General features: G+C 41.3%; 1 protein-coding gene across 2 annotated transcripts in view; it reads right to left on the bottom strand.

Annotated features, from left to right (window-relative positions):
* Positions 1–13,569: 13,569 nt before the first annotated feature.
* The window catches only part of CPEB4 (cytoplasmic polyadenylation element binding protein 4), a 65,180-nt gene continuing 53,548 nt past the window's right edge, over positions 13,570–25,201 (bottom strand). For both annotated transcript variants that reach the window (XM_054691763.1, XM_037500964.2), the window contains 5 exons: positions 23,963–24,052; positions 23,501–23,619; positions 22,128–22,242; positions 20,566–20,747; positions 13,570–18,215 (listed from right to left, as the gene is read on the bottom strand). In XM_054691763.1, coding sequence (XP_054547738.1) covers positions 17,988–18,215; positions 20,566–20,747; positions 22,128–22,242; positions 23,501–23,619; positions 23,963–24,052 — 734 coding nt within the window. In that variant the 3' untranslated portion in view covers positions 13,570–17,987. The remainder of the gene's footprint in view (positions 18,216–20,565; positions 20,748–22,127; positions 22,243–23,500; positions 23,620–23,962; positions 24,053–25,201) is intronic.

The following is a 25,201-nucleotide window of genomic DNA, read 5'->3' as shown; positions in this document are numbered from 1 at the left end:
AATTGGTTTCCTCTGGCTAGAGCAGGGATGGTACAAATGTAAGGAACCCAGAAGCAGGAAGCCACTGTGCTTCATAAGCCGGTTTGGCCTACCCACATAGAATAATCACAGATCTCCATCTTCCTGTCCCTGTCACCTGGGTCCTTTCCTGTGCTTTACTGGAAGTCAGCATGGATGGCTGCTGATGGGATGACAGTCAGGATGACAGGAGAGACTGGTGGGTAGAAGTGTTACCAGGCAATAAGGGGCACTAAAGCTGGCTAAGGACAGTGCCCAAATAATTTACTGGTCACTCTCTGAGTTCTTCACCCAAGCACACAATTGCAAAACCACTCAGGTTCAGGGAACAATAATGGGATTTATTTAACAAACAGCGAAACAAAGAGTTACTGAGGTAACAAGTGGCCAGTTATCTCACCTCAAATTGTGTCCAGTGTTTAGAAGTCCTAAACAAAATGGTGTCCAAGAAGGCATCTTCCTGCCACTGAAGACCTCGAACACATAATCTGAGCAAAAAGGGTCAAGATGACATCTTCCCACCACTGAGGGCCTGGAGCATGTGGTAGCCAGAGACAACAGGCCGGGGTCCAACTTGTAAAGGCAGCAGGAGACAACAGAGCCACCGAGATGCACCCAAGGCAACAGCAGACAGTAGCAGGCAAGCACCACTGGAACCAACAGCAGCAGCAGAACAACCAGACAAATGGCCCATGTCACACAGCTCAGCAAGTTGCTCAGCTCTGGGCCCTCACCTTCCCCTCCGGGCTCTAATGGCAGCAAAGCTGGGAACAGTTTCAGCTGCCTGGCTACCTGCAAAACTTCTTGATTTTCCTCCTCCAAGGATGGCTGCTGGAATCCTCTCCACAACCTCTAGAGGCCCACAACAGCAGATTGGCGTGGTGGGGCTAGAATGGCTGACCCCAGGGGCTGCTTCTATCAGAGTCCCCACCCCCACTGATTCTTCCTTACCAGGGCATATTCCACCTGGCCATATTAATCCTCACCTGTGCCCCCATAGGGGGTGCCATCTATAATAGCCTTTGGCTCCAGCCTTGCCCTTCAGCCCCCAGTTAGATTTTCATTAATGTCACTTTTCACATCCAGTTCTGTCACCGGACAGTGAACTTGAAGAAATTAAGGGTAATAGTTCTGATCACCATCATGTCCCTAATGCCCCAACAGCAGGACCAGTACTTAGTATGCTCAAAGGTGCCCCTAACCCCATGTTTGCCTCCCTGCCGCCAACCAACTTTTATTGAACCCTTTATATGAGCCCAGTCTGTGCTAAGCTCCTACGTAGAGTGTGTAGGTTCATTTCACAATCACCTTTTGAGACAGGGACTATTCTCAGCCCCATTTTACAGATAAGGCAGTGAAGGTACAGGAGAGGTTTGGTAGCTCAGCCAGAATCAGAGCCAGGAGTCCTATAGGAGAAATGCAGGAAGTGTGGCTCAGGCATCCATGCCCTTAACTGACTGACTCTATCACAACTGCTCACACACACCCCTCCCCTTGCCCAAGCTGCTCCAGGATAAAACAATTAAAAGAAGAGTGAAGAAATGAATGAATGAATGAATCACTCTTCAAGAAAGCTTTTTTAGTTGCTTTGCTGACATCATCCACCAGGTGGCAGTCACAGCTCCCAGATAAAATTGTCTCTGCCTGCCCCCCCCCAATCTCCCTTAAGAAACAACTCAATTTTTATTTTTATCAAGGAGTGAAAAGCCTGCATTCAAACCATGATGCTTTCAGTTAAGCTTTATGAAAATGGCACTTAGAGAAAAGTGTGTTTTCAATTCCTCTGCATGATGGGTTAGTGGCCCTGGCAGGGCATGCTTGTGTGGTGCCCTGACTGGGAATACCGAAGCAATTGTGTAAGATGCCCTTTCAGCCCACAAAAGAGAGGATTTGCTCCTCCCTCCCCCACCCCTCATCAGACAACTGCCAGGGCTGAGAGGAAAACCAAGGGATTCGGATTCCTGGTCATGAATTCCATTTAGCCAGCAGCAGGCATGGGGACATATGGCCCCCTGAGGAGGCAGCCACAGATGACTGTCAGAAAAGGGCCTTCCCACCTCATCTGCGCCTGAAATGCTGTGCCTTCACCCTCCACTGCTTCTGCCACATGCTTCTGGCAGCTTCCACTGTGTTCCTGACAGTGGAAAGGGGACTAAGTCCAAGGGACTGGTGCAGGGGGATTAGAATGGTCATGACTGCTAAGCGGACCCCAGCTTTTAAAAAGCTAGCCCCAGGAATTGGTTCAGGCCAATTCATGGGGGACTGGGAGGCTGGGGTGGGCGGATAAGGAGGAAAGAGGCATTTTTTAAATGAAAACACTGATATATTGAAAATGCTTATATTAAACAAAAAAAGGCTGTTAACCTCCAAAACACAACATGACGGAATTAGCTTTTCTCAAGAAATTACGTGATTTCTTTTTAAAGATGGGAGTCTCCCTGTGTTACAGGCAGAGGGTATGATAATGATCCCCAAGTTTAAGGGTGCATGAAGTCTCATTACACCAATCAATGGATCCCATTGGCCATTGTTTAACCTCCAGATAGTGCCAATGTCCCCATTTTCTGCTTTTGTGAATGAGAGGACCTTGGGCCCCAGGGGACCAAGCCCAAAGCCCAGTTTACTGGGATTGAATGGATGGGAGGACTGCGCCCTATGGGAAAGTAAGAAAGAAATCTCTAGACCTGGCAGCAGGTAAATTGAGTATACCCTGCCTCCAAACCAACACGCACACACACACACACACACACACACACACACACACACACACACACACATGTTCCAGGTTTTTGAGCCAGATCTCTCAGATTCATTGGGCTGTTTGCATTATCCTTCTAGCTCAACTTCCATCCATCAGCCCTACCAAATGAGAATAACAGTTAATCAAAATTAGAGCCTGCTCAACATGTCAGAGCCACCCACTACTTGTTAAAGTAGGATCTCTTCTGCCGTTTCAAACAAGCAAGGAATTGCAATGCAACAACAAAGACAGGAAGCGTTCTGGGTTAAAATCTCCCTGTGTTGGGAGAAAGGGCCCAATGGACAGTGATAGAGGATTATTGGGGTTTTGGTCAGGGGTATGGTGCAGTAATATCCATTTGTAGAAGTGTAAACCTATAGCCTCCAAACATACAAGGGGTGGTAAACTAAAGTTACTTCCATAAACCATTTTTTAAAAACTAGTATTTATAATATTCACCAAAAAATAAAAATCTCCCTGTGTAACCAATACCCTCCTTTTGAAGTTTGTGTGTCTAGGTAGGATTAGAACAGAACTGGTTTCTGTCTGGTATCATGAAGGTTTTGCCTTTGCTGAGAATTTCCAAGGGCGTGGAATGAGCACTGCACAGCTGACTGCATGATGAATGGTGTTGCCTCCAAAAGCAGTAGAGCAAGTGGGATTTTGCCAAAACTGAGGTCATCTGCATGCGCCTTCCTCACTCTGCTTGTCCCCCGTACCTTGCAGCCTAATGTGTTCAGCTTTCTCCATTCTGCGGCCATCTTCCTGGTCCAAGCCGCCGACATCCACCTCCACAGCTCACCCACATCACTGCTGTCCCCTCCTGCATGGTTCCTCTGCCCCCGGTTTTGCTCCCCTTGCCGTCCACTTTCCACACATTTGCCATTATGACCTTCGGATGTGACCAGTTCCTGTTCCTCCCCCTGCCACTACTCTCCATCTCCAAATAAATACAATAAAATGCTAAGTCTCCACCTTGGCGAGCAAGGTCCTGCCTTGTCTTGTCCCTCCACCTGTCTGAGTTCCTCTCATGACCCCCTCCTTGCCGTGCCCAGCCACACTGCTCTTCCATGAGCAGCCTGGCCTCAAGACTTCCCCTAGTTCTGCTCCCCTGCCTGCAATATGTTTCCCTCCATTTTGGCATGCCTTGTTTTTTTCTTGTAATTCAGGTCTCCACTTAAATCCCCCTTGTCAAATAGGCCTTTTCACATGTCCCAATTAAAGTAGCAGCCCACCATCTCCACCCTTTTATGGCTTTATTTTTCTCATCACTACTGTTTTCTTGTTCATCTGTATGTTTGTCACTTATCTGACTTCCCCTTCCAGAATGTCAATGCCCAAAGGACAGGGACTTGCTGGCTATGCCCCCACAATCTCCCAGAGCCTAAGAAATTGTTGACACTTTTTTGGATGAATGATTGAATGAAAAAAGAAACTCAGTGGGGCCTTCCTGGTGGCACAGGGGTTAAAGACAGTGCTGTCAAGCTACTGCCAGCCACTGCAGCACAACTTCAATCCCCTGCCAGGGAGAAACTCACATGGTGCAGCAGACCTCTCCTGCCTCGCCTGCTACTCCCCTCAGCAGTGTATTTCAGTAGATCTGCCTGTTCTGCTCCCCACTCTGTCTGGTGAATCCTCTCACCACCACCCTCTCCCATCTCTGGCTTACACCCCAGGTCTTGTATGCATAAATAAATAAATCTTAAAGAAAAAAGAAACTATGATGTAATCTCCCTTTGCAGATGACCTCCTTTGGCTAATAGGCAGCAAGTTCAAAATTCCTACAAGTGACTCTGTAAATAACACTAGCGCCTTATCTTCAGAAGACATTCTCTCCTGACACTCTCCCAGCAAGCCAACAGCTCCCAGTGTTGGGTATTTCATTTCATTTCACTAGGGATCAGAGAGCTGGAGTGACTCACCCAAATCCCAGAGACACAGACACACAAACACTTCCTAAGTCTTTGTCTCCAAGATAAGTGCCAAGAGGTTGGATTTTGCCTACTCTGTCCCCAAATTATCCTCAGAGCCTAGCAATGTGCAAATATTTATTGAAGAAATGAATGAAGAAATGAATGAGCAAACTCCTGGGTAGAATTTTCTCTCTGGGACTAAGGCAGACTCTAAAAATAGCAAGCTCCAGCCTCTTGCTGGGTCTAGCAGCTGCTGCGCTGGGGCAAAGGGAGGAGCCAGCTCTTCCTTTGTTCCTCTCCTTCCTACACCCAGGCCTGGGTCCAGAACAGTTTTCAACTCTAGGGGCATAACTACAGCCAGCCAGTCTCCTCCCCTTCTCCTTGACTTCAGGGTTGGAAAAGGTGAGGCTTTTCCAGGGCTGTTTCTTGCTACTCTGGTGTGTTGTAGGAAGCAGCGACCTCAAGTTCAGCTCACTGGAAAGCTTGCTAGAAATGCAGATTCTCAGGCCACAGGGGTGCACTGAACAATATCCCAAGGTGTAGGCTTTCTAGTGCTCTGAGCTGCCCTTATCAGGCATTCCAATCTCCATTTGACTTGTGAAATACTTCAGCCTTGGGGCCCCTTCAGCTGTTGGGCCCTTTTCGAGCACAGCGATCCTCTTACTGGCAATTTTGAGAGCTGGTCTGGGAAAGAGAACTCATGTTGGATACTGTGAGTCACTCATTCAGCAAATATTTAATAAACTCTCAAGCTGTGTGAGGCACATGATGGCCCTGGGGACACAAATCTGAATAAGACAACATTTGTCTAGCCCCTTGAACAAAATAGGTAAACAATTTATATACATAGTGATAATTACATGTTGTGACAAGTGCTAATTAGAAGGGGAGGGGGCTAGAATGATCCAGAAATTTCTCTCAAAGGTATTGGTGGGGAAAAGAGGAAATTTCCACTTACCCCTTTGGTTTCTTCTTAGATTGGTTGAGTAATCAAATTAACATCAGACAGATTAGTAAAAGAATAAATTTATTTACTTATGTATGGAAATCTACATAGACACGTGGAGTCCAAAGACAGTGAGGCAAAATCTGGGTATATGTCCTGAGCGAAAAAATAGGAGAGAGGTCTGGGGCTTCCAGGAGAGAGGAAGGGGCTAGTATGGCGAGAGGAGGGGACACCTGAAGGAGACCAGATGCTCTGTAATTCAATGTTTGTCTTGCCAGATAAATTTCTCTGACAGGAAGGCCATTTCTGATAAAAAATTCTAATTCTGGTAAGGCCCCTAATTCTAATCCTTTTAGGCAGTTAGAGGAAGGGTAAAAGCTTCTCATGAGACTTCAGGACCTCTCCTCATGTTACAGATCAGCTCCATGAAAGGCGGAGGTACTAAGTTCCCTATCCTCCCTTATAAGCAGCTGCATTGGACTAGCTTAAGGGTCAGGGCTGAGCAGCCAGGTGAAGCTATACCGTGGACGGCAGCTCAGACCTGGGGAAGAAAAAAAGAGCAGTGCTCCTGCTTCTGCAGCCCAACTGGCTTTCTGGTGTTGCTGGAAAGAAGACATGGAAGGAGCTGTGCGGAGGAGAGAAATGTGGAGACATTTGGAAGAGACACGTGGGGAGGATGGTATATCCTTGTCCCAGCTTTCTGGGACCTGCTGCAGAGCCCTGTCCTATAGTTCCCTCCCAGAAGAATTGTAGCAAGCTTTTAGGCCTCAGCAGCGCCACTTTGGGCCAAGGATGTTTGACCAGGCATTTGCCCAAGAGGATGGGTATTTACTGGGAAAACATCCTTTCTTCTCTTCTCTATGAACACTAATTCTATTAAAGATATTTCACATTAAGAATCTCCTTTGCCTTTGTGTGCATGGATAGCTGGATCACTTTAGAGCAGACAAGTCTGGGGGTCTCAGGTGCCCCTTGGTCACACGGGGCTTAAGTTTGAAATAATCCACGTTCAAGTTGCCACAACTCGGAGAAGCCTAACAGAGCACCTTGGGGAAGTCTATCCTTCAGTGTCTTCTAAGCTAATGATCTGAAGAGTAAATGAGGAGGCAGCTCTGCTCTGAGTTGAGGTAGGGGGGAGTGTGGAATAAGACTGGCAGATAATTTCTCCCAAGGACATCAGTGGTAAGAAGACCCACCCCAGGAAAGGGAATTTGCATTAGAGGAACAGAGCGAGGATCCAGTGTCTAGAGCAAGTTAGGGTGGGGACCAGGGCCAGATGATGCATGGCTAGGGACATGTGGATTTCATCTCCAGGGACATGGGATGCTGTTGGAGGATTTTAGCAAGGCAATGGCAACACCAGATATCTATTCCATCTTAGTGCGGGAGAGGGGGATGGAATTGGTACAAGGTGAGTGTGCGAGGAGGCTCCTCTGCAGCCCAGCAGGGTACTAGGCTTTCACCCAATCTCATAGTCACCACAGCCCTGGGCGATGAGTGTCATTGTCCCCTCTGTACAGAAATAGTGGGGTGCTGTTGGAGGGTGCATGCAAAATATCAAAGAAGTAAAGGGACTTCCCCAAGGTGGCTGCAGCTTGCAATTGCCAGATCTGGGACAATACTGGTAATGATGAGGAGAGCATCTAATGTTTACTATTTAAGTGCTTTTTCTGTGATTGCCTCATTTAATATTCCCTGAGCCCAATGGTGCAGATATAATGAGAAAACCTGATCCTCAAGGTTACCTAGTGTAGCCACAGTCACTCGGTGGTGGCAAAAGAGACAGAAACCTGGGTGGTCTCACCCTAGAGCCATGACCCTAACCCCAATGCTCCCTTTTGAGTTTGACTTTACTTCCCTTTAAAACCCAAGTAGACTTCGTTTCCACAGTGCCTAAGATCACCTTTGTCTATACTTCCAGTTTTTAAGGGCAGAGGAGAAATGATTGAGGAGCTGAAAATTACATTTTCTCAAAGGCAGAGTAATTGAACTGTTAGCAGAGAGACACAAGGCTAATTTCCAGCTCCCAACCCCTTCCCCCTACTTCTTTTCCTCAAAGCCTCCTGAAAATCAGGGGCCCAGGCCCTAGTCCCTTGGAGTTTATGTTCAAACTGGTAATGCAGACGCTACTGGAGTGCATGATTCCCCACTGTGAGAGGAATGCTGCTTCTAAGATGGAAAGAAAGATAACTAGGACAGGGCGCTGCAGCAGTGGGCACGGGTCTGGAGTCTCCATGCTTTCCCAGCAGGCCCGATGGGGCGGGGCCTGGACGGGGCAGAGCCATGAGAATGCTGGGGAGGAAAGTAATGTGGAAAAGCTGCATTAGAAGTTCTAACAGCACAGTGATCCGGTCGCCCACACCTGCCCCTAAGGCAGCGCAGGGGCTGGCACTTTGTAAGTGCATACATAATGATGGCAACAACAAGGATAATTGTGATGCTGCTAATCATGGTTAAGGTGTATTGAGTGCTTTGTGGTAGAGATGCACTAGCTGCTCTCAGTAACGGAGGAAGCACAGTACAATAATGAAAGAGACGATCATATTGTACTATCATGATGTAATGTGAGAAATATTGCTTCAGTGGCAATCATGACAACATATATTGATAAATGTATGAAAATAATATGCTTAAATTTACAAGTAATGGTCACACGTCAAATTTATCAAAAAAGAAAATTGGTGAAAAAGAAGACATTTATGAACTGTATGGACTCCAACATCTGAAGATTATAGATCCCCACTGTCTGCATGTAGTTCAAAAAGGTAAATATGAGAATAAGGAAATCTAGGAAATGTTCCAATTTCCCCTCTTAGGGTGAGTAGGATGTCACTGCAAAATTGCAAAATTGCCTGGCCCTGGAACAGAGTTGAAACTGTGAGCATGAGGGTGTCCTCAGTTTGGGCTGTACTGTGTGTGGAGGGAGGTACTATTAACCTCTGGATACACAATTGTGTTTCATAATTGAATCCTCTCTTCCTGCCCCTCCCATTCCTCTACTCTCCTATAATCCACCTTCTTCCCTGCCCTACACCTCCTGGGGAGGAAGCTGATCCTGACCTTTTTTTTTTTAGATGTATTTATTTATGCATACAAGAACTGGGGTACAGGCCAGAGGTGTGGGGGTTGGGAAGGGGAGAGGATTTACCAGAGACAGATTGAGGAACAGAACAGGCAGACTGACTGAAATACACTGGTGAAGGGAGCAGTGGGCGAGGCAGAAGAGGTCTGCTGCTTGTGGGTAGCTCCCTGGCCCAGCGGGGTTCAAACTAGTGCTGCAGAAGCTGTGGATAGCTTCATAGTGCTGTGCTTATTTAACTCCTTGCACCACCAGGGAGGCCCTGATTCTGACTTTAAGTAGGACACCTTAGGGGACTGTATCTGCATCTCCATTTGCATCCCTTCCAATTTTAGAATTTGTGTTTGGTCTTTGTTCATATTTGAATTCTTGGGTAGCAAAGTAAAAGGAAGTTGCTGATAACTGTATTTGATGATGGCCTTAATGTCTTCCACAGAAGGACGTTTTGCTGCAAATCTATGTTCAAACAATTGCAAGTTGGTTCTTCCCGGCTGTACAGCGTCACGTCACATCTGTTCAGGAACAGCTGTTCAGGCTGCCGCAAAGATCAAAGCTGAGCATTCCAGGGCTCCCGTGCTCTAAAAATGGCAAATGCTTCTTCTCTAGCTCTCTTTTTTTTCTTTAAATACGCATGCAAAATCAGGAATATAAAATTCTCTGCAGAAGAGAATTTTAATCTATTTTAATGATTCTGACATCTCAGTCCAGAAGCAAAATATTCCAGTGCTGTTTTAAAATTCACAGGACACACCAGGAAAGAAGCCTGTCCCTGGTTCTTTGGATTTCAGAGCTATTTTTGTGAGAGTACAGAAACCATGCAGCGTCTCAAAGGACGAGATGCATGAGAAGAGGCTCAATTTCTGTAGAGAATGTGTTGTTTAATTATAGTTCTACAGAAAGCAGTTAAACCTTTCTCTTTGATGAGATTTTCCTTTAATCTGAAAAAAGGTCTGATGTACAATGTATATGCTTCGATGTTTATGTCTATCAGTCCACCCACCCATGCACCCTTCCTTCCATCCCTCCATCCACCCATCCTTTCCTGACACCCCGGTGATTATGGTTGACTGGGCCACTTCTCAATCCCCTGGCAATTTGGGAGACAACATAACTATCATGAAGAATAGTTTGTCAGCTACTGTTAAAGACATTTTTGTGAAACAAAAACAAAGGCAAATGATTTTTCGGTGGGTTTGATAATAGTATCATTTCAGTATAACTTCTTGACAATTTCCTAAGTCAGTGCAGTCTGCAGTTCCTCAAAGTCAATAGCAATGACATTTCAACTGCCTGCCCACTCCTGGAATGTACACCCAAGTCTGGCCACTGAACCACAGATACATGTTTAAGGGAGGTCAGATAAGGCCAACAGGAACTGTAGAGGTAAACCTGAGTCTCGCAGGCTCGCCAGGCTGGAAAGCTTCCACCTGACCTCTACTACCCAGCTCTATAACTTGAACCAAGCGTTGGTTCTTAGGGAACAAGTGACCACATTTCAAGACTCACAACCGAAACTCATATTCTCTTGCAACTCTTGTTTCACCATTTGTATATACTTTCAGGTGCTTGCATCCAGATTAGGTTTAGAAATGAAACTTTGATTTTAAGAACAAAACCCAACCTAATAAAAACAATCCTATCCCGGGCACTCCAGCAGCAGAGAAGTTTAAAGGGGGAGTACTGGGAATTTGGTAGCTAGGGTAGGAATCCAGTTCTCACCACATACTAGCTGTGCCGCTTTGCAAGTCAGCCAGCTTCACCGTGAGATGGTTTCACGTTGTTCAGGGTCCCGTGGGGGTGTTAAGTTAACCAGGTTCACGTGTGGGGTGTTGACACACCACAAGTGATCAGTATTACTGGTTTTCTCTTCCAGAACCAAACCATTTTTTTTAAAATTATTTATTTATTTATTCAAGCACTAGGTACAGTCAGAAGCGCGGGAGGGTGAGAGAATTCACCAGAGCCAGAGCGGGGAACAGAACAGAGAGACTGATGAAATACACTGCTGAGGGGAGCAGCGGGCATGGCAGGAGAGGTCTGCTGTGCCATGTGGGACCCTCGCCAGGCGGCCAGGGATTGAACCGGCACTGCAGAGGCTGCGGGCAGCTTCGCAGCCCAGCGCTCAACTGCTGTGCCACCGGGGGAGACTCTGGAACCAAACCATTTTTACTGCAGAATCAGGAGATCAGAAAGCCCGAGGCCGGTCCACATCATGCGCCCTCCACCTCCGCACACTTAAGGGGATTTCACTTTTCCCTCATTTGTTGCCTCAAGTTGTTCAATCAAGGAGGCTCAAGTCTTTAGTTTGTGCCTCTAACCTTGCAGGCAGCTCCAAATATCTGTATTACCACCAGTTCTCTTCCTGGGTAACTTATTTCAGAACTAGTTTAAAATGCCTTATGGCCGCTAGTGGGTTCTGGGGGAGAGGGTGGAGTTGTTCCTGGGTCTGGGTGCTTCTTTTCTTCTCTCTGTTGGTGTTGGAGGGGGCTGGGAGACGAGTTGGAAATCATGACATTTGCTCAATCACATTGACATTTTTATGGTACCAAAGCCCTGCTCGCTGAAATAGCACACCCATGAAAGGAGAAAGCAAGCTCAGGCTTAGCGTTTGGCATTTGTGTACCCTGATTCACCCCCTCCACCCCACCCTCCCACCTACGCACAAGTCGTTCTTTGCTCACACACCATCAGATTCTGTGCAACTAAAAACATGGGTGGTTTGCGAGCACCCTGGATTTGGAAGCAGCTGTTCATTTTTAACTTCTTGGAGGCGAACTGGTCACCACACTGAATTACAATAAGACACTTATCCAAACTAGCCAACGGCACCCAATTTGATTAGAAGATGATGTGAACTTAAAATATCTCCACAAGACTCAGGCGTGCCAAAACAAAATGTTCTCTCCCAAGAGGCTGAATTGGTTTTGCTAGATAAAGAGTTGGTAGTAGGGACACATGTTCGTTTTCTGAATTCTTAAGAGTTTATTCAAGGCTTGGAATCTTTATATTCAGAATGTGGGGTGGGGGTGGCAGTGCGGGGGGGAACTTTATCAAGAGACATTTTTGAAGAGGGAAATGTGAATTATGAGAAAGGTAGACTGCATATGACAGAATAGCTGACTGGGAGCTTAGTTCCTAAAGCGAAGAGGTGTTTGTAACACTCGTGAGAAGCAGGGGCTGGTCTGAGCCAGTAAGCAGTAGAATCAAAATAGCTTTGCTAGGTGATGGCTCATTCTGCAGAACCACTTCTTTTTTTAAAATCTGGCATGGGAGGAGTGGGAGAAGGGAGTGAAGGACTTGGAAATGGAATAGAGGTTAGAAGCTGGGCACGTGGGTAGAACCCCAATAAAGTTAAATGTGGACGAAGGTGACAACTCTAGATATGACAAAGGAGGGACAGCACCAAGAACACCAGAAGCCATACTAACATGTAGAGCATGTATCCCAAGTATGTTTCATGGGATCCTGTGTTATCTGTTAATAGTCTGCGGTCTAAGGAATTGGGGAGGGGGCTACTTTAAATAAAGGAAATCAATTTCTTCACTATAGAACTTCTCAAAGGTTTAATAAGCTAATTGTGTGTTGTGACCTCCCCAAGAAACAGGGTGCCGCATTTCCTAAGTTTATTTGATGACATAACTTTTTATTATTTGTCCTTTTCTGTGGTGTGGCCTATGAGTGCTCTGAAGATCACTTCTTGGAGAATAAAAGCACAGGTGGCTTATTATAATATTCTGTCACTATGTACTTCATGAAAAAAAATTAGCCTTCAATTCACTTCATTGACATTTGCCATGTCCCCTTTTTAAATCAGGAATTTACTTTCCCCATGACTTTGGATCAGACTTGACTTCTCAAATTCCTAAAATGCTTATTTGCCTTTTGAACTGGGTATGGATACAAACCCAATAACCCAAATGAGGTTATTAAAATAGCTCGACTGTTATGGTTAAGAACGAGTGGGTTTAGGGGAACTACCAGTAAAAAAGGAAATGCAGCTCTGACAGCCTCTCACACCCTGTCCAGAATCACCACCCTAGTACTTCAAGATAGACTTGTTATATCACTCAGAGTTGACCTGTCACTTGCTTAAAGGAAATACCTCCTGAAATAAACTAAATCTACTGTCTTGCGTCTCCCTCTCTTACAGTATCAATGCCACCCCAGCATTCTTCAGAATAAGGATGGCAACATATTATTTGCCACCCACATCTCCCATGTCCCCAGGGGTCCTCAGTGGTCCTTCACTGAGCACTGGAGTTTGGGTATTGTCAGATAAGATTTGACTGTGGCGAGCCAGAGTTTCTGTGATCTGGTACTCCTGGGGGTTCAGAACCCCTACAGTAAGAAGAGTTGACTTTTGGGAAAGATGATCTAGAAGCGATTTAGACAACTGAGGACTCCATAGTCCATTTGTCTCAGGACTAGAACTGCTGCTTCTAGTCTTAAGAATACCATACTAAAGATAAGAGCAGAAATTAAATTTGACAAAATGGGATAGTCTCAGTGAAAGTATAAATACTAACACGTTACAGTACCCCAGTGTACTCCTCATGATTGGTAGACCAAATCAAAGGCAAGATTCTCAATTCACACTCTAGAGATTATAACCCCAGAGGCCACAGAGGATTGTAATTCACAAGACATTAAGGAGGAATTGGGGGATGAAAGTCAAAAGAGACTGAGTAACCAAGATCCTCCTGTAGAGTTGCCAGAAATCAAGGTTCTTCACTGACAAAGACTCACAAAGATACTGACTTTTCTTATTAAATAAACATGTTTCCTTACTTTTATCGCACAGTTGGCTTTAAGCAGGTGACTGAAGGCTCAGATCCTGAGTACAGGCCCTGCAAGCACACTGAAGGCTACAAATAAAAAGACCTCTGCAGGGCAGCATGTGAACTACCAGCGCAGGGGCCCACGCCAGCAATGCACACTTGTCGCTAGTACTTAGGTGACTGGCTACCTTTTCATATTGTTTTTTGTTCTGCCTTGACCCTGGGCTATATTCGAAATGCTTTTTAAATGTTATGTTCCCAACCATGGAGAGCATAGTCCACTTACATTGAAAATAAATCAGTATATTAAAAGAAAGCTGAGTTAAAAGTTTTATTCATTCAACATCTCACATTACAAATATTTAAAAATTATATGCATACTGGTATAAATAGTCATTTGCAAACTATTTAATAACATTAATTTTCCACTAGCACTTCAACAAATGAACTCTTTTAAAAAAGGAACTGTGTTATATAACTTAAGAGTAGAACATACAAAAATAGGAACTTAACGTGAAAATGACTTTAATAAAAAATGAATTACCCTTATTTAAAATGCTATAATAAATACTACAACCTCCCCATACACAGTAAAAACTATATGGAAATTCAGCCAAGTAGTACAATGAACTGACATACTTAAATAACTTTTCCTTCTAATAATATGAGCAATACACTGGGGAAAAAAACATTAGGGATTAGTAAAAACTAGACACCCACTTGCTAAAAGTTTCACTTCCAAAAAATATAACAAAAATCTGATGAAAATTATAAAAACTAATTATACTTTAAATTTTAAAAATATAAAAAATAAAACAGTTGAATACAATATTGTCCCAATTCTTACAATGCTATCAATCACAGTAGCTTTAAAATAAGATAATAAAATAAAGCAAATGACCAAAACCTCTTTTATTCCATTTTTAAAAATAATTTCAAATTTACATTAGTAGAAAGATTGATTTCTGATTCTTTTCTTTAGAAACACCAGCAAGAAAGAGGATTACTCTTAACAGTAGAAAATGACATTTTTAAATGTCTGCGATTAAAAACAAAGAATTACACTGCAAAGATCTTTCAAAAGTTTGAAATAAGTATTGCACATAACTTGAAGTTAACTTGCCACAATTCATCACATTCAAGTTTTAAATCACCTTTGAACAGAAGATTCAACTCTTCAAAACAAAAGGGGTGAATTATCAAGTCTTTCCAACAGCACTCTCATAAAATGCTAAATTCATTCACTGCAAGTTTTATTTTGCATTCTGCAGAGGTCTGTGTATGGAGAAGTAGATATATTATACCAAAGCGTGGGGACCAGAAGGGAGCAGGGAGAGGATTCCTTTACATAGAAAATAATCAGAAACACTTTATTTTACATTGCAAAAATAACCATGTAATTACTCTGTAACTACATTGTAAGTACATGGCTGGTGCCATGCTAGTGCGCTAGAACTACATGCTTGGTAAATTGAAGTGATACCCTAAAATCTGTAAACTAATTACATGTTAATTATGTTTTGAGTTACATGGTAACTCCCAACTACAATCCCATGTAATCTGAAGGACATGTAATCAATAAAGTTCAGAGTAATAGATAATAATTGTTTATGCCCTGTAAATTGAAGTGTAACCAAATAATCTGTAAACACGCTTGTCACACAATCACAAGTAAATATTAGTAGAATAACAATTTCTTACATTAGTCATGCATACTAACATTACACACCTGTCTCACGGCAGGCTATTTTTTTTTCTTTATATATAATTTAAAAGAGCAGACATCTCTGAATCAAACACTTAACATCAATTTATTAATATTAAAAATGGCTAAACATTCACCAAAAATGTCTGCGCTATGAATAATTTTAAAAACTTAGTAAGAAGCTGTAGACAATTTTGTTTTTTTAAATTTCTACCCTAGGCTTATGCATTTAATTTTTTTTTAGGAACTACAGTGTTATCTGTCATTTTCATGCGAATTTTTTTCATTAATTTGTGACTTTACATAGACTATTTCTTAAATTATAGGTACACCAACAGCTGGTGCTGGGGAAGGATGTTTAAGCAACATGCTTTCTCTTCTCTGCAGACTCTAAAATAGCATTGCCAGTGCACAACATTCATAATTTAAAATGTATGCAGAGCACTGAAATGTATAAAAAGCAGAATATAAGAAAATAAAATTTATTAAAATTATTTATATTAAAAAATGAAGTATATGAAGATCTCTCAGTAATAAAAGTACAAAAAGCTACTCTTTGCAATATGAAAAATTGAGGTATTGCATAAAGAGATATCCCGTCAGTGAAAAGTGTGCCTAAAAATGTTCACTGTTGGAAAAACAAGATATACAAAAGTAGTGCATAACAAATATACATTATGTGCATGACAAAATAAGTTAGCTACAAAAACACTGTACCGAAATTCAGCAGGTCATGTACAAAGGGAAAAATTATTATTCAAAGCTAGTTCTCAAACAGTGTTATTTCTTGTTAACTCATCACACCTGTTTACTGAGTAGGAACAGCACAATAGCACACCCCAAGCCACCTACAAGCAATGAAAAGAATAAAAAGAGGCAAATGAACATTCCGATTAGAATTATGTAGTTCAGGAGAAAAGAAAAAAAGTCCCTGACCAGCTACACAAGAGCACCCTCCATCCGCATGACTGCTTTCAATATTTGCAGGGAATTCTTTAAAAGCAGCTCCCTTTCTCTGTTTGACTATTAGACAGCAAATGCCTCCATTTTGACCTTTGGAACTTAACAGGTATATAGTTCATTAAAGCCTGTGTTAAAAATAAAGGACTGCTTTTCCTAAAGAGAACCAGTAGGGGTCATCAGCCAGGTGGTTCCACCGTAGTGCTGGGGCAAGTCTTTGGTTTTGAAGGATCCAAGATGGTACTGTTAGGTAGCACAACTAGCAAGATTGCCATTGGGTTTTTTTTTTTCAATGTTTTGCACACCGAGAATAATTCTTTCAATGGTGGATAGGGCATTTAATAAGAGAATGTCAATTAAAACAAAAGTTACTTCCATGACTAGGGCTTCAAGAGACTATTTTAAATTTACCCCTGAAGCATACTGTTCAACACATAATAACGCCTTTCAAAGCTAGAATTTTATTTATAATAAAGCATGCATTACTTGATGAAGTTGGCACTTCAAACACTGACTATGTCCCATGCTAAGTTCTGAAACTGTAATGTTATTTTATAGGAAGAGTAAGATAAACATACGTACCTTTGCACAGATTTACACAGTTACTTAGTTCAACAGTGCAAAACACTTTGCAACTACTTAACTTTTTTTTAATTTTTTTTTTTCATTTTCTATGTTACAACTAAATTACAGGATACCCAAAGTAACTTTAAATCTAAAAGTAAGCCAATCTAAAAGTAAGTAATCAGAGGCCAATTTGTATGTTGGTTTTGTCTTCCGGTTTGGGCTACAAATGTACTATAACACAAAATCAAAAATGATTTCCTTGAGGTATCTCTAGATCTGGTTTGTTTCTTCTTTTTAATGTCAAAATGGAGAGCAAAGGCTGACACCTGATGAGTGTTAGGAAATTAGGATATAGAGTTATATATAACATCAAAAATAAAATTTATACATTTGTTCTTTCGGAGAGGAAATGCTAGTTTTCCCACCAGTTGTCATTAATTCTAGCTTTGGTAGGTTTCCTGGGGCTGTGACCAGATAAGTACGTTCAAAAATAAATAAGTGCACTCCCCTCAGTAGTAAATTTACCCAATTTTTACATTCTGAATTTTAAAAATCATTTAAAAGAAAATAAACCTAGCTCTGCCTACTTTACTATTTTTTTCTGATGTGGTAGTAACTTTGAGGCATAATGAAATTATATTCTGCCTCGAAACCCTTAAAATTTGTTATAATGCTGCTTCAATCTCACTCATGCATTTGTGTTTGCTTTAACATGCTCTTTCCTGTTAATAATGGTTAACTTCCTCCATTGCTGTTAAAAGAATAAAAAGGGGATGGAGAAAAGAGAGAGGCCAAAAAGATGAAAGAAAAGAAAGGAAAAGGCAAAAGCACTTCCCTGGGGAAATTTGTGTCAGGGTAGACTGATAGTGTTCTTGTTGCATGGTTATTTTAATAAAAGTATTCTTATATGTTATATTATTAACAATAATTTAATTAAAAACCCAAAATATTCTATTGTTTCATTTCTCTTTTAATATTTCTCTCTCTCCTCTAAGAAAATGTTGCAGGAAGTCTGGATCCTCTTGGTCTCCAGCAGAACAAGAGAAGAAAACTTCCACACAACATGATGACAATATGAAAAAGGAGTTCATACATATTGTTTTCAGTGACACGAGAATCTACAAAACACCTATATTATAGGTCATTCTTTTCATTATACTACTGTTAAGTTACAGACGGCTACAAAAGGACATGCCAGAGTGAAGAGGTTGAGGAAGGGGTCAGAATTAACAGAAGAGTGCACTTATTCTGAGGCCTGAAAATGAGCACTGTAGTTATCCTTTAGTTCCAGCGGAATGAAATATGTCGAGGACGGTCACCGCCTTCCTTCACCAGGGGCTTGTGGAACTCCCTGCCAGCCCGAGAATGAATAGCAGCCCAGCAATATTCACAGTAATACTGCAGACAGGTAACATTAGCACAGAAAAATGGAGCAAATTTTCCCCCACAACGGGCCCCCTGACATTCATCACACAGCTGATCATCCAAGACATATGGCTTAACTTCCACCTGCAATCAAACATAAAAGAAAGGAGTTTACATTTTTCAGTGAATGGACCAGGTGACTCTTACCCTGTGGACACTTCCACCCACTGTGCCATGGTGCCCAAAGGGAAGGGTCAATAATCCCTTTCCCAAAGTAAAGACAGTCCAAGAACCTGGTAAGGTTTTCATGCCTATCATTTTATATAAATAAACACTTCTCACAGGAAAACAGGATTGCACCAGAAACAATAAAGTAAAGCCAACTGTTTAGACTAGGACATTATGAGACAAGCCTGCAGGATTTTTCAGAGACAAAAACCGCCATTTTAATTAGTGGATCTGAATTTTTGTCATATGTGGAATTATAATTTAAACAAAACCAACAAAGAGCTTCCAAGTTCCACAAAATAGCACTTCAATATTCAAATGAGAGGGAAGATGCCTGACGTCTGAGTCACAAGCTTCTGAGTTGTAATCAAGCCTGGTTCATGGTTTCTATTTCCAGTGCACACAGTTTGGGTGATAATCACAAACCTGGAACTCTGGGAAAACTAGCTCTGCAGCATATTACTCACAATCTAAAACTGTGCTTTGTTCTTGCTAACTAACAATGGTATGTTTGAGCCCAACAGTCAGAGGTGAATTTATTAAACTGGGCCTGTTCCAGTGTTCAATACACCGACCTGTCATTTGAGCCTCTCAAGCATTAAAAATAACCTGGCTATTAATTCACCAGCTAGAAGAGTTGTTTATTTTTAGTCTTGGAGAGATGCGTGGTTGAAACTCCCTGATGTCAGGCTATCACCACCACTGGTGCCATCCAGTTCTGACAAGTAACCCTGACAAAGGTTAGCTATGAACAAAAGAAGAGTGACATGGAAGGCAGGGAGAGAAGACAGAACTAGAGCATTAGACTTCTGGCCCTGAAGGCCATTCCATGACATTCAGAATGACAAGAATACCCGTCAAAGACTTTGATCACAGCGGAAGACAAATTAAGTCAGAATTTCTAATGACTAACTATACGATTCTGAAGTCTATGTGGGAATGAAGCAGTGAGGCAAGAGGGACAGTTGACTAAGATATGGACACTTTTTAGAGGGAATAAAAATGAAGTAGCTGTGTTAACAAATGCTGCAATTACCCCTCCCTGCTTCCTCCACTTATAATTGAAGCTATACCTTTTTCTTTAATATATTCACAGTATGGTAAGATGGCCACTGCTGCTGGAGTAGAATGCACATGATAGGGAATATGAGCAATGGGTATAAACCTCTAGTGACTGGATAGCCTCTACATCCTGACCAGCACAATCCAATCCATCAATCAAGGCTTCTTTGAGCACAATGCCTAGAGTGTTGGACATCTAAGTCAGTCCTGATGAAAGTGCCAGTCTGCCATGAAAGGGGCTTACACCAGCATGTAAATCAATACATGGCTGCCATCCTTTACCAAGGTCTTTCTATAAAAAAAAAAAAAAAGTCAGCTGAACTAACCATCGTGCTCATCATGCTTGCTAATGGAGCTGATTCACATTCTGGTGTAAATTCCTATTTTACCACAGCAAGTAACAATTTGCCGAGTGGTAGCCAGTTCATAGGCCACACTTGGAGTAGTACTGATATCAGATAGCATTCAATCTACCAGAACATAAACTCATGAGCACAGGAACTTCTTGTCCTAGGCATTAAAACATCTGTTAAGCGCATGAAACAGAATGATGAGAAATCTGTGAATGCCAAGAAATAAGACACATAATGGAATATAGAGTTTCAAATACAACAGAGGAAAGCGCTCTCTGAGGTTTTCTCCAGCCTTTTGATTCAGAGGATAAACCCAACAAAGAAGAATTTTAAGATGTGTTGGAAATAAGGCTAATTAGTACCTAATTTTAGGTGGTGGAATAGACTTCAAATGAAAAGATTATGATTTCTTCTACTTCATTTCTTACAAAGAAATATTTCTAAGACATTCAATTCTGGAAGTGAATTTATTCAATTATTTGTTACCTAGCAGAGTGGAAAATAGGAGCTCTCCAGGGCATTCATGTTTGTATACTTGATATAACACAAATGATGGACTAACTGAATATATGAGTAAATGGAGGTGACAGTTTAGGAAATTAAATTGACCAAGTAAATTGGTTACAGTGAGACAGTGAGTGTTCTGGTTAGGCTACTCAAAAAACTAAGAGATAGAGGACATTCATAGGAATTTCTTAGTTGTATTACAGAGCATACATTGCTTTGGTCCTATAAGGCATAACTGTAAGTGTCAATTTATTGTCATATAGAATTTCCTCATTCTAATCTTGGTGATGATACATTTTTGAGGGTTACATCTAGAAATTTCCAGAATGTGATCTAGGACTTACCCGTTTATCTATCTCTCCATGCTGCAGCTGAACAAAGCGGGCACTGATAGCAGCTATGTAACTCTGCTGATTAGAGAATGCAACTCGCCCAGCTCCTTTTGGATATTTCAGCTCAGGGTCAGTATCAATCCCAGCGTAGCACACACCTCCATACAGCCGATCCATTATCATGGCAAGCTCCACTAAATGAGAAAGAAGCAAAGAGGGTATGTGAAATCAGGAAAATTTATCTGGCTCACCAAAGGTTTCATCAAAAGCAGTTCATCTGTATTGAGTGTGTGTCATTCCTAAAATCAAAGTTGTTATTACAACCCATTGTCTTTTGCTTTTTAACTGAGAGCAGGTGCTCTGCTGGGCATTCTACATGTGTTCTCTTTATAACAACCCTCCTAATTAAGTAAGTGCTAATTTCCCTGGGAAACTGAGGCATAGATGGAAAGAATGATCAATTTACCTGAGGTCATGGATGGTTAAGTGATGACAATGCTGGGTGGCACACTGACCTGTCTCCTCTGTAGCATGCTACTGCCATGTATTTACTAATTAGCAATGTATTGCTATATGAAATAATCATCTGAACACTGAAAACTGATTAGTAGATTCTTTGTTTGGGGGTCATTCTAGTTTACCTCCACCAAAACCCCCACAGTCAGGTTATTTGCTAATTGTTCTTAATAAAAGCTTACGTAATGAATGTATTTTCTTCCATGTAAAATATTACAGTTGTGAAAACTACATTTGTCTTTATCTTATGCTTTTATCTCTCTTACACTTTTAAACCTAAAGTTACTTAAGGTGGGGGATGTAACTTCTTTGGTATACTACTCTGAAATACACTATACTGTGAGAATCCTACTGTATTTCAGAGCATAGTAAACAGCTGATGAACACATGAGGATGTGAGAAACAAACATGCAACATTGCAACACATTAATCTACTCCTGAAGGGATGATGAGTGTAAAGTGGTGATCGTTAGGTTCGTGAGCACTACACTAAGCATTCTGTGTTTGTTGTCTCATTCAACACTCAAAACAATTCTATTTAAAGTAGATACACTTGGGCCTCCCCGGTGGCGCAGCAGCGGTTGAGCGCTGGGTTGCGAAGCTGCCCGCAGCCTCTGCAGCGCCGGTTCAATCCCCGGCTGCTCCCTGGCTACCGGAGGAGGGTCCCACATGGCGCACAGACCTCTCCTGCTGCCGCCCGCTGCTCCCCTCAGCAGTGTACTTCAGTCCTTCTGCCTGTTCTGCTCCCCTCTCTGGCTCTAGTGAATTCTCTCACCCTCCTGCGCTTCTGACTATACCCAGTGCTTGTATAAATAAATAAATAAATAAATAAATCTTAAAAAAATAAATAAAGTAGATACACTTATTACTCCACTTGATGGATGAGAAAATTGAGAATTAAAGAAATCCAGCCACTTATCTAAGATCACTTGACTACTGACTGGGAGCAGAGCACAGAAATTCAAACCCAGACATTTTGATTCTACAACTCTCATTCTTAGGCAATAATGCAAGGACAGTAAAGGATAAAGAGGGTTGTTAGTTTGCTTAAATCATACCAGCTCGTAATGGTCGAGGAACACCACCAACGAATATGGTTTTTCGTGGGTCAAGAGGCTGTGAACCATCCATCACGAAGTCACTGTCACTGAGATTCCAAGGTCGAATTTGTACCTAGGGTATGTGCAAACAAAATGTCTCATTTTCAATTTAGAAAATTATAGGGGGGAAAGACATTTAAAATTATTGTAGAATTTTTTTTTTAAAGGCAATAATTCACATCACTACAAATCAACAAAGCTGTAAAGCTAGAAATGACTTAAAAATAGTGTATCTCACCCTTCATTTCACATTTAAGAGCAAACTGAGCCAAGGTGCAAAGTTCAATTTAATTGCTTATTATACACCAAATAGCTTCATAAGTCTTTAATTATCTATAAGTTAATTAGCTGTTTGCAAGTTTACCTGAGCCTCTATCCTACCCAATCCTTCAATATACACAAAATTCAAATTTAATATCATATTTGATGCTGATGAGTACACTAGCAAATATGCTGCATTATTTCAAAAGCAGTTCCAAGTAAAAATATTAATGATAAAACACTTCATGTGTCTATTAGTTCAGTCAACCAAGAACCATTCACCCCACTTTAATTGTTTGCATTTGTTCATTGTAATAAATGCCCACACCAAAGGCTATGGGTTGATATGGGGTATTCCCAATATGCACATCAACAAAGCCCTAAGGATTGACTGGGAACATAAGTAGAAAGAGTCTAGGCCACAGGAACTCTGGGATAGGCCCAAGACACTAAGAGGAGCTCTACAAATTTTTGCTTTATCTGAGGTTGCTGACAATTCCTTTCATCCCTAGGCTGAGGGATAATAAATTCCTGATTTACCAGATTAGTCAAAACAGGTCAGATGCACTATTCCTAAAGACTAAATTTTATGATAAAGAAAAATTTCTCCAAAAAGAAAAAAAAAAAAACCATACACATATGTAATGTACATATATGTACACACGCAATTCATTTTATTTTGGAAGAGTACCATAGGCAAAAAGGTAAGGACAATACTAGATGATACCTTGATCAAAGAGAGGAAGGAGAAAGAAAGACATACATATACATGTAACTTGAGTTCTTACTATTCAGAAGAAATTCAGCCACTTCATCAAATGCATTATCAAGTAAAGCCTTTTAATAGTAAAGATTTACCAATATATTAATTAAGCAAAAATTCAATGAAAAAAAAAAGCAGCACAAATAGAGTGCTATTGTTAGGAGCTTGACAACAGTAATGAAACTTGTTCATTTTGACTCTTCTTCTAAATGTGTCAATTAATAGACACATCAAGATGCCTGTGGATGTCAGAGCTGATGAATGGAAGCAAAATCAAGAAGCTATTTTCATGCTAGACTGCACTTACTGGCTTATCTTTGATGGTGGGACTTGATACACACAGGTAGAGTTTTCCATCTTCTTCAATACATGCATCAATGAGAGCCTGCACAGAACTTTCATCTTGAAACAGCAGGAATGCATAGCCTGTCAAAAAAGGAAAAAAAAAAAGGCTTGTATGTTTTCTTACGTTTTCGTATGTCTTCAAGATAAAGGAAGAATAAAACTAAGGAAGGAAAAAAAAGAATGGAAAAGATGAGAAAATTAAAACTAAATATTCCCACCCACAGTTAGATAATATCAACATTAAGATCAGTTTGGTATTATCTTAAAACATCTTTTGGGGTAAAACTATATTTGAATTGAAAATAGGTATTAGGTGGAAATTTCAAGGCGTATTTGGGAAATACAGGTTTAACAATGAAAAATTTTAGTATTCATTAAACAATATAAGATAAACAGCACATATATATAGAATCTTGGCAATTACCTTTTGGAGGAAAATAGGATTTGCTCTCTGCTTTATGAGGCCAATCCACAATCAAAGGGCCAAAGCGACGGAAACTTGCTGTGATCTCATCTAATGAATGACAAAGCAAAAAAAAAAAAAGTGGATTTAAATATTTCTGTGATCATTTGGGACAGTAGTTTAGAAAAAAACAGTTTCAAATCTACTATTTATAAGAACAGTACAAAGAGCTGCACACCCTTCATCTAGATTTTGCAGCTATTAATATTTTACATATGTGCTGTCTCCACCTTCCTTTTCTATTTCCTTCCTCCTCCTTCTGTCTGTGTGTGTGCATGAATCAATCTTTCTCTGATATGAGACTCTATAATCCCAAAACGCAACTGCTCAAAAGGTCACTACCTTATATACCCTCATAAAACTCTTTCAACCAGGAAATCAACACTGATACCATTCTACTGAGTTCACAGAATCCATCCAAATGTCAAACTATTCGAATATATCTCCTTTTTTTTTTTTTCCCCCTGATCCACAACCCTATCCAAAACATGCTGCATTTAGTTGTCACGTCCCTAGAGCATCAGTCCTTTTCAGTTTGGAAAGTTCAGTTTGGAATAGCTCCCCATTCTTGCCTGTCTTTTGCAGGCTTAAAATACACAGGCCATTCATTCTGCAGTATGACTCTCAATCTGGTTCTGTACTCTGTGTCCTCAGGGACAGACTCATGAAACAGGAAAGTCACTGTGACTGAGTCGCCCTGTCCCACACTGGGCATGCTAATCGTGACCACCTGGTCAGGTGGGTATCTCACTAAAGTATACCATTCCCCTCTTTGTATTTATTAGTATTTGGTGGGTGCAGAGGTACTATGCTATGCATCAATATCCTGCTCCCTTATCAGCTTTGGCATGCATTGAAAACTTCTGTCTATATCAACTACCATAATGGTAGTTGCCAAATGCTTATCTATTTCCATAATTCCTTTCACATTTACTAGTTAGTATTATACACTAAGGAAGGCTCTTCCCTTATTTATATCCATATGGGCCTATTGTATTCAATGAGTCATAATCTGATTCTCATTTACCCTGATAACCTAATTTACCCCCAATGTCATCACTGATTTGGCCAGTGGGAGTCCCTGGTCCTATCATTTTTGACATATTCCCATCATTCTTTAAGTACTTCCATACTTTCTGACCTAAGATGATACCCCAGACTCCCACCTTCTTCTTTCTAAGCCTGAGCCCTAAAATCAAT

This window comes from Talpa occidentalis, unplaced genomic scaffold (genome assembly GCF_014898055.3).
Source record: "Talpa occidentalis isolate TD23 unplaced genomic scaffold, MPIMG_talOcc4v2.1 talOcc4.9, whole genome shotgun sequence".
Classification (NCBI taxonomy): Eukaryota; Metazoa; Chordata; class Mammalia; order Eulipotyphla; family Talpidae; genus Talpa; species Talpa occidentalis.
This window is presented reverse-complemented; position numbering and strand designations above follow the sequence as displayed.